At 57.9% G+C, this 15936-nt stretch overlaps 1 protein-coding gene across 1 annotated transcript in view; it reads left to right on the top strand.

Annotated features, from left to right (window-relative positions):
- MAPKAPK2 (MAPK activated protein kinase 2) overlaps positions 1–15936 on the top strand; it is a 26715-nt gene that overhangs the window by 6187 nt on the left and 4592 nt on the right. Inside the window, exon 3 of the mRNA XM_015650418.2 lies at positions 14927–15066. Coding sequence (XP_015505904.1) covers positions 14927–15066 — 140 coding nt within the window. The remainder of the gene's footprint in view (positions 1–14926; positions 15067–15936) is intronic.

Here is a 15936-nt window from a genome sequence, read left to right as displayed (position 1 = left end):
TGATAATCTGGGAGTGATGGTTCTCCTGATGGAGAAGGAGGATGGTGTTTGTGGGTTGCTGTTCTGGGAAGGTGCCTGTTGTGGAATTAGGGCAGGAGCTGATAGCTGAGCAGCTCCGAGGATGGGTGAGCACCCAGTTTGAGATCAAATGTTGTGTCCCTCTGCAAATCCATCTGGGAAAACATCCCTGAAGTGAGGGAGGTCCTGGGCTCAGGAAAGCAGCTTGCTGTGTCTGCTGTTCTTCTGTCCCTCTCTCAGTGGAGAGATGTTTTTTTTATTAGCTCTGCCATGTATTTTATATAATCAGAAATGTCTTCGCTGTGGCCTTCTGTGGTTGAAAAGCCGTGGAAACGGCAGTGACATCACTGGGACTTTTCCAAAGCAGTGGTTTATTATCTCATTGACCAAAGGAGTCTACTGACTTGGGGTTTGAGTTTGTTTAAATGATGTAGGATTTGCCATAATCTCTTTTAAACACTTCACATGTTCTGTGCAGTCAGAACTACGACTGTGATGGACTGATAAGGCCCGGGAGCAGGGGTTTTCTCTTTGGTACGTGCTCAGGAAGTGGTGGGGCTCTTCCTCTCAATAATAATCTAATGCCATCATGGTCTTGCAAAAGACGTTTCCCATGTTTTCAGAGGCGGGGAACTGAGATGCAGTGATTGACCAAACCTCAGAGGCGGCTCTGAGCTGAGCTGCCTGTGGCACACAGGCTGAAAACACAGCCCCTGGATGTGTGATTTTATAGCCAAATACCACCAGGTAAAAGGATGATTTTGCCATTCACGCTGAGCCCTGCTGGCCTTTGGCAAGATTAGTGCCTTCTGTGCCATCACTTCCACACAAACACCGGGAAAACCTCGTTACAGGACGCTGCTGGTTCGTGGGGCTCTGGAGGTGATGGCTCTGCCTCGGCTAGTGAGTGATGCAGAAGAGAGGCTGAGCTTTGCCAGACACGTGCTCTGAAACAACCAAAACAAAGTGTAAATAAAAACTGAGGCTGTGCAGCCCGAGAGCTGGCTCTCCCAGCACGTTTGGAGCGCGAGGGGTGGGCACAGGTGATGGAAACTCCCGGAAGGTTCCTGCTGAGGAAACCTGAAGGATCGAGTTGGTGACTTCTCTCTTCCCAGACAGCTCTGGGATGTGCTCTGGCACCTGGCGAGGTGGAAGAGCTCTTGCTGGGCTGCAGGGTGGTGCAGGTACGTGGGAGGCATCCTGAGGAGTGGCCGGGTCGGCAGTGGCTGTTGGGCTGATCCCGTGGCACGGGAGCAGCATCACCCCAGCTTCATCATCTGCCATCCTCTCAGCCTTCCTGGTGGGCTGAGATGCTCCGGGGGCTTTCCTCTTTTCAGACCCATCCTTTTGCTGTGGTCTTGCTGTCTGCTGAGAAACTGAGAGGGAAGAGCCCTCCTTCCTTAAGAAAGCCTTTCCTCCCGCTCAGAGCACAAGCGGCCTCAGGACCTGCAGACGGCCCTCGCTGCAGAAGTCAGGCTCCTCTCCAAGCACAACTGGCCCCGCGCGTTTGGCCTCAAGTTGCAGCATTCAGGCAGCATGACCTCACCTCCTGGTTTCCAAGAATAACGTGCTGCCTCCCCTGCTGCCTCCCCTGCTGCCTCCCCTGCTGCCTCCCCTGCTGCCTCCCCTGCTGCCTCCCCTGTGCCGTGCCGGGGCTGCCCACGGGGCCAGCGCGCCTGCCACAGCCCACCATGGGCCAGCTCCAGGCTCTGGCTTGTGCCAGGTGTCCCCAGGTAGCCCCGTGCCCACTCCAGCCAGCTCTGGGGCTCTGGCTTGTGCCAGGTGTCCCCAGGTAGCCCCGTGCCCACCCCAGGCTGCTCTGGGGCTCTGGCTTGTGCCAGGTGTCCCCAGGTAGCCCCGTGCCCACCCCAGGTTGCTCAGCTCCTCCGCCCTCTGTGGGTTGCAGAGGTGAGGCAGCAGCTGGGTTTTCAGGACCTGGCTGATTTTGGAGGAGGGAGTTTGAAGCAGGACAGGGGTGATCCCTCCACCAGCTCCAGAGGCTGGCATGGGAACGCAGCTTGGCCTGACCTCTTCCCAAAAATAACTAGTTTGGAGCCTGGGCAGTCAGACTGAGCCAGCATTGTGGTCATTTCTGGGGGTGACAGGGTTGAGTTTAACAGCCCCTGGGTCCTGTATCCCACTGAAAGTGTGTCCCATCTTCATTGCTGCAAGGTGGAAACCCAGCCTGGTCTGGTGGAAGGTGTCCCTGCCCTCGGCACGGGGGGCTGGGAGGAGGTGACCCTTCCTTCCAACCAAACTATTTTGTGATTGTGTTGCTCTCTGAAATATCTTCTCCTTTCAGCTCTGGCTGGCACCAGGGCTGTGAGAGTGCCCAGTGCCTGGAGGCTCGTTCTGGGGAGGACTCTCAGCTCTGTGGCCAGCTCCCCAAAGGAGATGGATGGGGTTGGAGCAGGGCACGCAAGAGCAGGTCTGAATGCAGAGAGCTTTAACAGCCTTTTAAACTGTTCTTCCTTTGTACCCCTTGGCTGAGTCATTTCAAAGATTTCAGCCTTTTAAGATTTTACCAATTTGAGGTGAGGATTACAGTGGCTGGCAGGTTTAATGGTTGCATTAACTCGCTGCTGTGGCCTGGGGAGGGGACTAACAGCACCCTGAGTGCTGCTGGACCTGACATGACCTGAAATGAAAAGTTTTGCTGCAGATGCTGTGAGCCACAAAAATGTCACTGGGAGGGGGATGCAGGATCTACTCTGAGCACTCTGGGAGCTCCCCTGTGGTGGCTCCATCTTCACTCTGGTCCTGCTGAGGAGGATGGTGGCATCACCTTGTGGGTGATGGCCTTCCCTCAGCGCTGTGCTGTGCCCAAGTGCCCGCTCCCCGTGGGGAGGGCAGGTGAGCTCTCTGGCCCAGGAGCTGTGCAGCTGGCACAGCCTTTGCCGTCATATGTAATGAGATTATTCAGGCACGTGGTTCTGTGCCTGGCTGCCCTGCCAGCTGTAGCCTAAACCAGAGATAAAGTCCAAAACACAAACCCAGATCTGAATGTTCCTGGGGCGCCCAGCCAGGCTGGGGCTTTGCTGCTCCACTCTTGGTGTCCTTATCCAGTTTGGTCTATAGACTGGGGATTGGGGGAGGGATGGATTAATTTCCTTCATCACCATAATTAAGTTTGCTGCTTGGTGCCCTTGGCTTCAGGTTTAGAGCTCAACCTTTCCAGCTCTGCTGGCCCCAGAAGATGGGGATCAGGCAGGTTTGGGGTCACTCTGATTCAGGCTAAACCCGTGTCCCAGCGGGCTGGGGCTCTGTGCTGTCCCTTCCCCAGGGGCTGCAGCACCTCCTGGCTTGGGAGCATCTTCTGAGCTTTCAGACTGGAGCAGCTGCTGTCCTGGTCGCTGTCCTGCCGCGTCCTCTGGCCCTGCTGCGCCACACCGAGCTGGGACAGCCTCTCCAAGGGCTCCTTGCATGTCCTGCCAAGTGTGTGTTTTCAGGGAAATGTGGCTGGAACACAAGCTGGGGCTGCTGTGGAAATTTGGCAGCGTGTCCCCGTCAGGCTGCAGTTCCAGTAGCAGCAGCTCATCACCTCGATGAGCCGGCTCCAAGGGGTTTTGCTTGGGAATGGGGCTGGAATTCTGGGTATCTCCACCAGGCTGGGGCAAAAGCAGATGGAATCAGGTTCAAACAAACCTGAAAGTGTGCATGTTATCCTCAGCTCAGTGTAACAAAAGCATTAAATAAAATAAAGAGGAGGTGTCTGGTAGCAAGGATGAGTTTGGAATTCCAGCAGCAATGAGCCTTACGGCATCTCCCAGCTCAGCCTTGGCAACAACTTCAACTTGTTCCATCCCCACTTGTTTTGGTGAGCAGGAGGGGCCACTGTGACTGTCACCGAGCTGTCACCACGGCTCTGGGACTCGGTGTGACTCCCAGAGCCGGGCTGAAGGAGCCACTGTCACCTGTGCCAGATCCTCCGGTCCCCTCGGGGCTGTGTGTGCCTCTCTCCTCCTCTGGGGCTGTTTCCCGAGCCCTTTGCTGGGAACTTTGCTGGGAGAAGGAGCCCCGGGCAGGCGGCTTTTGCGCAAGAGGCTCTGGCAGTGCTGGGAAGGGCGGGCTTGCCAGGAAGTGTAAACTCAGGTTATCTCCTGGAAGTCATCAGAGCTGTGAATTTTGGGCTGGGTACCTCCCGTGCCTCCGGCAGAGCAGGGCAGTTTTGGGGAGCCGGGAGGTGTTGCAGCCCTTGCTGGATGCCTGCCCAGGCTCCTGGAGAAAACATCTTCCCCTTGCTGGCCCAGGAAGAGGCTTGGGAAGCGCTTTGCTTTTGTCCTCAGTGTTTCCCACAAGGACCCCGCTCCTGGTGAGAGGATGTCACTGACATCTCTCCATCCCCTCCCACCCTGCTTATCCCACCTCGGAGCTCCCAACCTCTCGTTGTAAGGAAGAGCTGCTGTGAAGAAAACTCAGCCAGGACATGAGATGTTCCATGGCTGGTGGGATTCAGCAGGTCCCTGGGGGTCTTTGGAAGTGTCCTGGTGCTCCCATTCCCCAGCTCCTCGCTGCTGGAGGAGACAGCCAGCCCTGTTGGGGTGCAGATGCTGGGCTGCTGAAAGCTGGGTGAGGACGATGCTGAGGAGGTTCTGGATAGATTAAAATGTGGTCATTGGGTGCTGCTGAGCAGCTTGGGCAGGTGCTGGGTGGGAGGCAGAGCTGTGGAGCAGCTCTGAGGTTTCTGCCTCTGCCAGGGGGAGCTGGGGAGGATGGTGTTGGTGTGACCACCTCAGTGCACTGCTTTGGGGTGATATTCCCATCTCTGGGCCTCGCCTGGAGGAGCTGCAGGGCAGGCACGGCTCTGGCCCTGTGGGCCCAGCTAATGAGAGCAAGGAGAGGGTTTGGGGAGCTCAGTGTACCCCGTTAGCTCAGTTTTGCCAGGCTCTGTTCTTAGCAGGTCAAGCACCTCTAGCTTTAACCAATTTTAATTTCCTTTCATGTTTCCTTCTCCTCAAAGACTGCCCTGAAACAACCAGGCAAATGTCACTGCAGGAGGGCTGGCCTGGGATGTGGTGCTGGTGCTTCGAGGGTTTCAGTGACTTAACTGCTGACCATCACTGGACATCTGGATCTTGTACCCACCTCGAATCCAGTCCCCCCCAGCAGCCCTGGAAAAAACCTTGCCCTGTGTGAGAGTAGAGGCCGTTCAAGGCTTCATTTCTCCCTCTGGCTCGGGAAATGGGGCTCTGCTCACTCGAGGTGCAGCTCCAGGCTCAGTGGGGCCGTGCCAGCCCCGCTGCTCCCCGCAGAGCCCCGGGGGGACACGGGGGCTGCCCGAGCCCCGGGGTGGGCACACAAAGGCTGCCCTGTCTCCTCTCTGGCTTCTCCCAGCCCTGAGCTCTCCTCATGAATAAGTGGGATTGAAAAAGCTTAAATTCATACAAAGCAGGGCCCAGGAGCCCCCGGCCGACCCGGAGGGAGCAGCTGCCCCCCGCTCACCCCGTGCCCCGGGGTCCTGGGTAACGCTGCCCTGGGATGAGGGTGTGTGCAAGGGACAGGTTTCTTTTTAAAAGCTGGGCATGGGAATGCCCAAGGAGACCAGGCTCTTTGCCAAGGGAGCAGCAGTAGCTGCAGGAGGAGATTTTTTTCTGTTAGTTTGTTTAAATATCCGTGCGTTTATCCTTTTTATCACATCTCCGTTTTAATTTAGCAGGCAAAATGAGTCCAAACCACTTGCTGCCTGTGGGATTTGGTAGGAAATCAAGTAGCCTGCTGGTAAACACTGTCAAGCAGTGGGGTGCTGAGCATCCATGGCAGGATCAGTGACTCTTTCCAGTGTGTTTGCCACACGTGGTTTTGCTGTATATTGAAAAGACGTGAGAACACAAAACCTCTGCTGTCAGCCCAGGCTGGATCAGGTTTGATGGGGCTCTGAGCAGCCTGGGTTAGGGGAAGGTGTCCCTGCCCATGGCTGGGAGTTGGAATGGGATGATCTTCAGGGCTCCTTTTAACCCAAACCACTCCATGATTCAGTGGCTCCTCACTCCGTGTTGATCCCAGCCCCCAACAGGGGGGAAACTTCCCCCCTGGTATTTTTGGAAGTTTGTGCACCCAGGCACTTCACAGTGAGTTTTCCACACTTGTTGGCCGAGGTGTTTTGAGGTGATGGTGCTGACTGGGACACTGCTGGTCCAGGCTCTGTCCCAGCCTCACCAAACCTCCCCAGCCCCGGGGCCGCGCGGCTGCTGCTGCCAACAGGTGCCCTGGAGGCTCCTGGGGCTGCCAAAAGCCTGCAGGGAGCTAAGAATAGCCACTGTGTCCTGAGAGCTTTCATGTGGTGCCAGCAGGATGCAGAGAAGGGCTTTTTCTGAAATAGAAACACAAGTGTGTTTTCCTGCTGAAGGAGTCTCGGGGTGGCTGCTGGAGGAGGAGTGCCCTGCTCGGCTCCTGGGTTGGCAGGAGGCTCTCAGGGTTTCACTGCATTGCTTCAGAGCCCAGGATTTCCTCTGAAGTGCTGACTGCTGTGGGTAAAGTGGAAGTGCACAGCCCCTGGGTCTCGAGTCGGGTGTTACTTGGCTCTTCAGCCACGTGGGTTTGTGGCAAACGGGGGTTTCCACCTGCAGGTCCTGCGGGGTGCTGGGGTTGGGAGAAGGACGAGGAGAGCGGCCTGAGGGGCAGGGACAGCCCGGAGACTGCAGTGAGAGCTTTGGGGGTGTCTGGGGAGATGGCAAAGGAGAGGCTGGTGGGGGCTGTGTGCCCCTGACCAGCTCTGGATCACGCAGTGGGGTGCAATCTCCTCTTGTCCCTCTGCCCCTTCATCACCATCCCCTCTCCTGACACACACTGCTGCCCTTCTCCGTGCCCTGGGCATCAGGGCTGCTGGTGACAGAGGTTTCTGTCGGCTGTGCCATGTGAGGAGCAGCAGCAGCAGGAGGAGGAGGAGGAGGAGGAGAGCTGTCGGTGGCTGCAGGGCCCCTGCCTCGCTGAGCACCTGCACAGACAAAGCCCTGTTATGAAATCCCTGAGCTGCTCCTGGCCTGGCCTTTTCCTGCTCCCAGCACTCTGGCAGGCTCCAGACTGGTGTGGGCACGGTGCCTGCTGTGGGTTCTCGGTGATTCCAGCCCCTCTGGCACTGCCAAGGCGGGTGGTGGGTCCCAGCAGCCGGGGGGATGCTCTGCTCTGGATCCCCCAGAGCTGGGCTGCACATCCAGACCTTATCTCAGCCAGGCGTTTGCAGTGGCCTGGTGTTGACAAAGCCCGTGGCAGGGGTGAAACTGTGTTAAACAAACAGCTGAGGAAGGGCAGGATGATGCAAAATGGTGCTGTCGTCACCGAGCTTCGGGGGTGCGTAAATGAAAACCCTCCTCAGGCTTGGCACCGGCGGAGGAAACACATCCCGAGGCCGTCCTGCTCCCAGTGCCAGGGGCAAGTGGAACCTCAGGATGGGCTGGCCTTGATGCAGCTTTGTGTTTCAGTTTGTTTTTTTCCCTTTCTTTAAATACACATGTATTTATTTGTGCTGCACTGAGGTCTGTGTGGAAAGGCCGCGAGCAGGACTCCTGTGCTGGAGGGGTGGGTGCTCTGCTCAGCCTCTGCTCTCCTCTCCTCTGTCCTGCCCATGGGCTGAGCCCTGAGAAATTTCATTTTTGGGCAGAGCTCAAGCCCAGGAGCTGCTGGGAAGTGTTGTGGGGCTTCTTCTGGCAGGGCTTCACGGCTGCTCCGCTCACAGGCGTGGGTCTGGGCCTCTCCCCAAAATCGCTTCAGCTGAAACGTTCAGGGAATGGGTGGACGTGTCCAAAAATAAGAGCAGTTCTGGGATGTGGGTGTGGGGACTCCAGAGCTGGCAGAGGGAGCGGGAAGGTCAGGCAGGGCTGTCCCCAGGACTGGTGGGAGGCTGGTGGAGCCAGGGACCCAAGGAGATGCTCGGGGTGCTCTGTGCTCCCTCTGACGCGGAGGGAGAGCCCCTGGCTGTGGGTGCAGGGCTGCTGCAGGCAGCACCGTGCAGTGCTGGTGATCAGGGGTTTTTTGAAGCTCTGCCTGTGGGAGGGAAGCACAAAGGACATAGGTCAGCCCTGAGTTAATGGTTTACATCAGTGTTTACTTTGGTATTAATCACACCTGCAAATATCAACCACTTCCTATCACTGAAGCGCGTGTGTGCTTTTCTGTTCCGCGTTGTCAGCTCCGATAGCAAATCTGGCAAGGAGAGGGGCTGGGAGGAGGAGCTGACCCCGGCCCTCAGCTCTGCAAAGAGGTGGAAGGCGAAGGTGGTGTGAGTGGAGCTGTGGCTGTGAAGATCTCTGCTCTTCCCACGGCTCCTTATTTCCCTTTCACTTTGGGTTGTGTGGATGAAAGGCCCCGGCAGAGGCAGCAGAGCTGTGTGGGATCAAGGGTTTGGTTTGCAGAGAGCATCTGAGCATCCCTGCCCAGAATGGCTCCATTCATGGAGCTGGGGCTTCTTCTGGCCCCAGGGTGCCTGCCCTGCTCAAGCCCAGTGCTGTGGTGGCTCCTGGTGGGCAGTGGACGCCTTTGGAAAGGGATGGGAAGGGCTGGGTAGGAGCGTTTTGGCTGTTGTGACCCCGTTTGTCCCTGTGGGATTCACGGGAAGGTCCTGGCAGGGTGGTGGCTCTGTCACTCCAGCCACATGTGGCACAGCAGGACACGGGAGCTCGTGACCGTGGTTCGTGCCTGGGCTGCTCCTGCTCCTCAGCCGGTGTCTCCTGGAGAGATGAGCATCGGGTGAGTCAGCCAAACCCAGCTCTGCTGCTGCTGCTGCTGAGGGCTGGGAGGAAGGGAAGGCTCCCAAAACAAAAACATGGCACTGAATAGACCCCTAATTTTGTTTTCCTCAGATAAATGAAGCTGACACTCTTTATTTCTCTCCTTTTTAAACACCAGCCTGTTGCTGGCTGTGAGTCAGCGGGGATGCTTCGTGCCGCTGCCTTGTTGCCATTTACCTGCTCTGACTCCTGTGAGTTTTGCAGCCCCTTCCTGCCCACCTCCAGCCTCACCCCCAGCACCTCCACCACGCTGGGACCCTTCCCTCAGCATCCAGGGTGCTGCTCCTGGATACCCACTGGGAAACTTCATCTCCAGGATGTGCCAAGAACATTTTTGCTGCTGGGAAATGTGCTCAGCAGCGCGGGGCTGGCCGGGGGGCAGCGCCCCGACCGCACGGGGGGCACGGGCCCCTGGCAGGTGGCTCTTATTTAAAGCCAGGCCTCTCTTCTGCTCCTCGCCTTTGTGTGCCTCGAGAGGCTTTTGTTGCAGCCTGAAAAGGCTGAATGGCTGCTGCATCTGTCGCAAGGGGAGAGCGGGGCAAGGAAATGCTCAGCAGATGCCCCGGGCAGGGGGTGCGGGGCGGGGGGTCCCGAGCATCGCCCACCGGGCACGGACCCCCACGAGCAGGGGAACTGGAGCACAGAGAACCCGGGGCTTGAGCAAGGCCCCTTGTGAAAGCACCGTGTAAGAGCTGTTTCTTTCCTCGCCCCATCTCCGTCCTCCGTTGCGACATCGCCCGCAGGAGCGGGGCGAGCGCGCTGCGACATCTGCCCCTCGCATCTGCCTCCCTCCGAGCCGCTCCTGGCAGGGGTTTTAGCTCTCCCCTGGCTGGCACAGCCTCTTCACGCCTGGCTGGCTGCTCCTGTCGGGCCGTGCTGGGGATGCTCTCCCCCAGCTCGCCGCGGTGGCTCCGGGTCTTCCTGGGAGCGCTCGGATCATTCAGGCTGGGAGAATGCGGCCGAGCAGCTCGAGCGTGTGTGTGTCAACTCGTGTTTGCTCGGCCTCGCTTGCCTCTCCTGTGCTGCTCTTTCTAATCTAAATAATCCTCTCTTGCTGGGATCCTTTCTCCAACCTTTCCGTTTTCCCCGAGGCGAGAGAACGTGGAGGATGGAGCCGAGTGCGCTCGTGTGGATCGGAGCCTCAGTGTGGGCTCTGGTGGCTCCCATCCCTCTGGAAGGTGGGCAGCTGATGCTTGGCTGTCCAGCTTTGCTGTCCTGCCTCGCAGACCACCTTGGATGAAGCCACCTCCATCAGGGAGCAGAGCCTGCCCTCCGAACACTCATCCTGGGCTGGCAGGATGGGGCACGCTGCTGCCGGACCCACGCCGCTCCTCCTCCTCCTCCGGACGCGTCACCCCTGCGCTCTGACTTTCCCCGGGCAAAACAAACGTGAGGATGAGGCTTTTGCCTGCTCTGTTGGGGCTTCAAACTCTTTCTGTGGCTCTGTGGGCGTGGGCAGAGCAGAAATGAAGCCCAGCTTGGGAAAGTCCCGTCACCAGGGCAGCCAGGCAGGTTGTGGTGGGTGTAAGCAGCGGGGATGGGGTTAATGTAAAGGTTTATATAAGAACCACGATGATGTGGGGGAGGCTTCCTGAGCTGCACCTTTAATTGTTACTGCCTTGTGGTTCAACCATGAATTTCCCTCCGTTTGGTAACACAATTCTTCTTTGGGGCTCTGGGACTCGTGATTTTATTTCTCTTTTGTAGCCCAAAAGCGGAACCAAGCTTTGCTGCTTCCTCGTCCTGCTGCTGCCCTCTCCCTCCCAGCCGTGTCTGGTGGGGACTGGGGCAGCTTTGGGCTCATTACCTGCGGGCTCCCCAAATGTTCTGGCATCACAGGCTCAGTTCAGTCCAGGGAGAGGTGGGAACAGCCTGTGCAAAGCTTCCAGCTCTGGCCCTACAAATGTGTAAAGCAGCTGACGCCAGTTGGCAGCGAGTTTGCAGGGGAAGATTAAAAGAGGAAAATCCTTTGAAGAGAAACCCTTTTGCTTTATTAGGAAAAAATGCTGCTTGCCCTGTGCTAGCCGGGTCAGGGGAATCCAAAGCCTGCGTGTGTGATCCAGGCAGGGGGAAGCTCTGCTTTGCTTCCCTGCTGATAATTTGGGGGATGACAGCTTGCCTCTTCGCTGTGGGTTTATTCTTGCAACTCAGCAAGAGTTTATTTTAACCCCTGTGGTGCAGGGGAGCTCCTGGGGGTGGTTTGGGGTCTTGGGTACAGCCCTGCAGGTCCTGTTGGAGGGGTGGGTGCTGCATGGCCTGTGCTGTTCTGTGGGGACTGAGGAGAATCCAGGGGGATCAAAACACACACTGGAAATAAAACCATCCTGCCTGCAGGAGAAGCTGGAGAGCCCGGGATGAGTGTGGGGCAGCCCTGGAAAATTGGCAGCTCAACACCCCAGAGTGAGCCTGATCCTCACTTCCCATGGGAATTGCCCGTGGGAGGCGAGTTTGTCCTCTTGCCCATCTGAGTGTGCTCGGCTCGCCGAGGGGCAGCGGCGTCTGGGGCTGTGGTGGCACCCACAGTGAGGAGGGACAGTGGGACAGGAGGGACAGTGGGACAGGAGGGACAGTGGGACAGTGTCCTCAGGGACCTCCTGCCGTGCCAGGGGAGCAGGGAGCTTCCTTTTCCAACCTGTCGTGACTCATGGAACATCATCCCAGGAGGAGGCGGCGAGACTGAATCAGTGGTGCCTGAGGACACGCTCGGAGAGGGAACGTGAGCGTGGGCAGCTCCAGCCCCTGCTTTGCTCCAGAGCTTTCCTTCCTTCCTTCCTTCCTCGTGCCCACCCACCCGTGCTGTGTTTGTCCTGAGGTGATGGGGGGAAATCCAGCTCCATGTGGTGCTGAGCTCTTCCTTGGAGCTGAAGCTCATTTTTGATGCGTGCAGGACCAGGCTGGAGCCTGGGTCTGGGTTTGGGTTTGCTCAGAGAGGTTCCCCTGCAGAAACCCTGAGGAGCTGTTTTGCTTTCAGGAGCTGCTTCCAGGGTTTGTTTTTCCAAGGTGGGGAAAAGCCCAGAGGTGCTGCTGGAACTCATGAGGAGCCTTTGCTGCTCTCGGGGTCCTGAGCACATCGGGCTGGGCTGTGCCATCCTCTGGGCCTGAGGGCTGTAATGAAGCTAATGAGGGTGTTTAGAGGAACACAGAACTAATTTCTCTCGCAGCATGGAAAGGCTCCTGGGGGAGCTGGGCTGAGCCAAGGCACAGGATGGCAGACAGCACTGTCTGCCCAAATCTCAGAGGTGTCAGGCTGCTGGGAGGGGAGCTGGAACGCGGCTGAAAGCTGAATTTCCTCCCTAATTGCCAGCAGGGTGGAGTGGCTCGTTCCCTGCTCTCCCTGCTTTCCTGCAGGGAGGTGCCGCAGTGGGAAGCAGAGGTGGGATGGGGTGAGCAGAGCTGTCCCCTGCGGTGCTCAGGGACACAGGGGTGCTCTGGGATGCTGAGCTGATGTTTGGAGATGTGGCTGCAAATGTGAGCACCCAACAGCCATCCCGGGAAAGGGATGCAGCTCCTCCTGTGTGAATCCTGCCCGGATTTGCTCCGAGGTGGTGGCAGAGCTTCCTCTGCAGCGCTGCCCTTGTGCCCTGCCCGGGGACACTTGTGTAACTCGGGGATCCGGTTACTGCCCAGCTCAGCTGCCGAGCCCTCCTCTCTCTCCAGCAGGAGCAGGCAGGAATAATGGAGAGTTTGATCTCCGAGGAGCCCTTCTTTGCAAGGGGAACAGGAGAAAAGAGCTGGAAAAGCTGAACTGAGAGCAGCTGTCCAGGCTGCTGCCATCGAAGGGTTAACCCTGGTTGTGTTCCAGATTACTGGGTTGCAAAATCAGCTGGGGTGGGATGGGGGCAGTTCATCCTTGCTGAACCTCAGGGGAAACATGAGGTGATTTTCCCATCCCAGCCTCCTTGTTGGGAGCCAAGAAATATAAATCTTTTTGCAGTCACAGGCTGCCCTGGACACTGGGGCTACATTAGGGCCGTGGGCAGGGTTGCCACAGCCCCAGATAGGTTGGATGTGGAGTTCCTGTGAGCAGAGCAGTGCCAGGACATCACCCACCAGAGGTTTCACTGCTGGCTGGGGCTGGGCAATGGGAGGGAAGGCTGGCAGCTGTGGGAGCTGCTGGCTCCCACCTAAAGGGGACAGACTGGTGCTGTTGCCCCACCACTGTGTCGTGCTTGGCCCATTCCCGGCATCCCAGGGCACAGGGAACTGGTGCTGACGCTGAGGGCAGGAGTTTTGGGGTGCAGCAGGTGATGCTGGGGCTGTGGGCTGCCTCTGCCGTGGCTTGTCCATCCCCACATCCCTCCTGCAGCAGCAGTGGCCTTCCCCACGCAGCCTCTGTGCATCTGGCCTTCAGCTCCCCACCACACCACTGCCACCGGGAACATCTCCTAAACTGACCAAATCATTCCCTTAACGAGGCTTAATCTGCTCCTCTCCAAGCCTCTCCATCACCTCTCAGGGCAGAGCTGGCAGGGGAGCAGCTGGATCCCAGCTGGGTGTTGTGAGAGCACTGGGGCAGCTGTTTGCTCCTGGAGGTTGGTTGGGTACAAAAACAAACGTCAGGGCCGTGCTGCCGCAGGTAATGGAGGCTGCTGCCTCCTGCTTCGTTACAAATCCAATTAATCTCCTATAAAAGCACTCGGAGTGGCCTCTAAAAATGGGATGTATTTTGCTGTACCTCTGCTGTTTGTCTTGTGCAGAATGATGTTAACTAGCTGCTTCCTGCTGGTCCATTTTCCCGGCGCATAATTACAAATTGCTTTGTTTTTCTTTTCTCTTCAGCTTCCTGGGTTCCCACTCCAGGCTCTTCAGAGGGGCTGCAAATAGCCAGGCTTTTCTCCAGTCCCCTTTGCATGGCTCCTCGGGGGGCTGGTGTTATTCTTAGGGTTTTGGCTCCTGCAGGATCCGGTTTTTAGGCTAATTAAGGAATAGAGGAGCGAGGAGGGGCTGTCCGGCTTTCTGCCCTGAAGCTGTCGGTGTGAGTGATGGCAAGGAGCTGTGCAAAGGTTGCCTTTGGCCACTTTGGTCCTTGCTGAGCCTCTCCAGGTGCACAGGTTCCCGCAGGGTTCCTCTCCTGGGGAAGCAGCAGAGCTGAGGAGGCGGGAGAGGCGTGAGCAGAGCCCAGGGATGGTGTTTTGGGTGTGTGGCTGAAGGGCACATCCTGGCTGTGCCTTTCCCCGTGCCAGGGTTACTCTGCCAGGGCAGCAGCATCACTGAGTGTTTCTTCTGTGTTTTTTGGGAATTAATCCTTGTTTCTGTGAAATCCCCGCTGTGCTGGGCACCGCTCTGGGTCCTGCAAAGCGTCCCAGGGCTGATGTTCCTCTGCTCCTGGAGCGTGGAGAGCTCAGAGGGGTCAGGACTTTTCTGTCTAAATCTCATTAAAATGACCAAACCTGCTGTTTCCTGCAGGGTGGGGGTGTGTTTCCACATCCCCCTGCTCACTGCTGCTCCAAGGGGCTCCAAGGGGCTGAGCCCGGCCCCAAAGGCTGCCGGGGACAGGAAGGAAAATGAACTACGCTTAAGATAGACACATTTGTTATTCTATATTTAGGAGCACAATAATTAAGGCTGGTTGTTTATCCTGACAAACATCATAATTAATAGTCTATGGCAGGCAAGCAAATCCTTCCTGCACCTGGGAACTTTGAGCTGTCTTTGGGAAGGGCAGGGGGCTCATTAAAGAGCTGTAATTTAGGGAACATCTGGAGGTTTGCTTTGTCCCCTCCCCAGGCACGTGTGCTGGTGGGCTTTGAATTTGTGCTGAGGGAGCTTTTGTGGTCAGGAGGGTCCCATGGAGCAGCAGGCTGAGGGATGGGAAATGATGGGGGACAGCAAAGGGCAGAGCGAGGATGCTTGGTGGCACCCAGGGGTGCGGCAGTGGAGGTATCAGGCTGCAGAAGCTGGCTCATAAATGCAGTAGATGTTGCTGGAGGGGGCACTGGGAGGTGGCAGGCAGCCAGAATAAGCTTTTACAAGCCTTAGGAGGAAGGGCAAGCTGAGGGCAAACGGCTTCTCAGCGTTCCCACTAGATGGGGATGGAGGCATTGTCAGAGCGCTCTCGCTGCGCCCACAGGGAGCACCCGGCCCTCGCCCCCGCGTCCTCTCTGGTGGCCACGGTGCCAGCCGGGGGTCATGACCCGGCTCCCCGGGGGTGGCTCGGGGCTGACAGGGTGTCACTTCTCCCGCAGATGCTGCAGGACTGCCCCAAGGCCCGCAGGGAAGTGGAGCTGCACTGGCGAGCGTCGCAGTGTGCGCACATCGTTCGCATCATGGACGTCTACGAGAACCTCTACCAGGGGAGGAAGTGTCTGCTCATCGTCATGGAGTGGTGAGCGCCGGCCCACGAGCTGCCCAGCCCTGCAGGGTGCTGCCAAAACGGGGGTGGGCATTTTCCAGCCCTGGGGAGTGTGAGGGATGCCGGCCCGGGCAGGGGAGTGGCAGCGTTGGAGGGACGGGGGCTGCGCTGGCTCTGACTCATCCCGAGAACGCGCTCGGCTCTGCGGGGCTCGCTGGGTCAGAACCAAACTGCCTTTGGCCATCGAAAGCCGGGGTAGGCAGCAGGTTCCTGGCAGCCCAGCAGCTGCGGTGGGACAGTGAGCACACCGAGCTGGCAGCTCTGGTACTGCCCTGCAGCAGCTGAGCGGCTCTGCTTTGGGTAGGAGCTTGGTATTAACCTGGGGACGAGGAGGAGGGATGAAGGGGAAAGTATTGAAACCACATCCCAACCGCAGCTGTGATTTGATGCAGCTTCCTTGCCAAAACCTCTCCTCTGGCAAGCTGGTAGATCGCCTGGGGGGGCAGTGGGTGCAGGAGCAGTGCCAGGGCAGGTGGCACAGCAGCCCCAGAGCGGCTCCTGTGGGGGAACAGGCGCCTGAGAACCACCCTGGAACTCTGGGCAGCCAGGGGTGGAAAAGGGGTGTGTGGTGAGGAAAGAAGGAGTGGCTGAGGGGTTCCCAGGACTGTGTGACCCAGGGGTGCTCTGGGGGCAACGCCCATTGCAAGGCAGGATTTGACTTCCAGCAGGAGCAGGCTCTGCATTCATTCTGGCGGGCTCTGCATCCATCCTGGCCGGCCCTGGATCCATCCTGGCAGGCTCTGGGTCCATGCTGGCAGGTTCTGGATCCATGCTGGCAGGTTCTGGATCCATCCTGGCAGGCTCTGGGTCCATCCTGGCAGGCTCTGGGTCCATCCTGGCAGG

This window comes from Parus major, chromosome 26 (genome assembly GCF_001522545.3).
Source record: "Parus major isolate Abel chromosome 26, Parus_major1.1, whole genome shotgun sequence".
Taxonomy (NCBI): Eukaryota; Metazoa; Chordata; class Aves; order Passeriformes; family Paridae; genus Parus; species Parus major.
The sequence above is the reverse complement of the archived record's forward strand: the minus strand, read 5'-3'. Positions and strand labels throughout refer to the sequence as shown.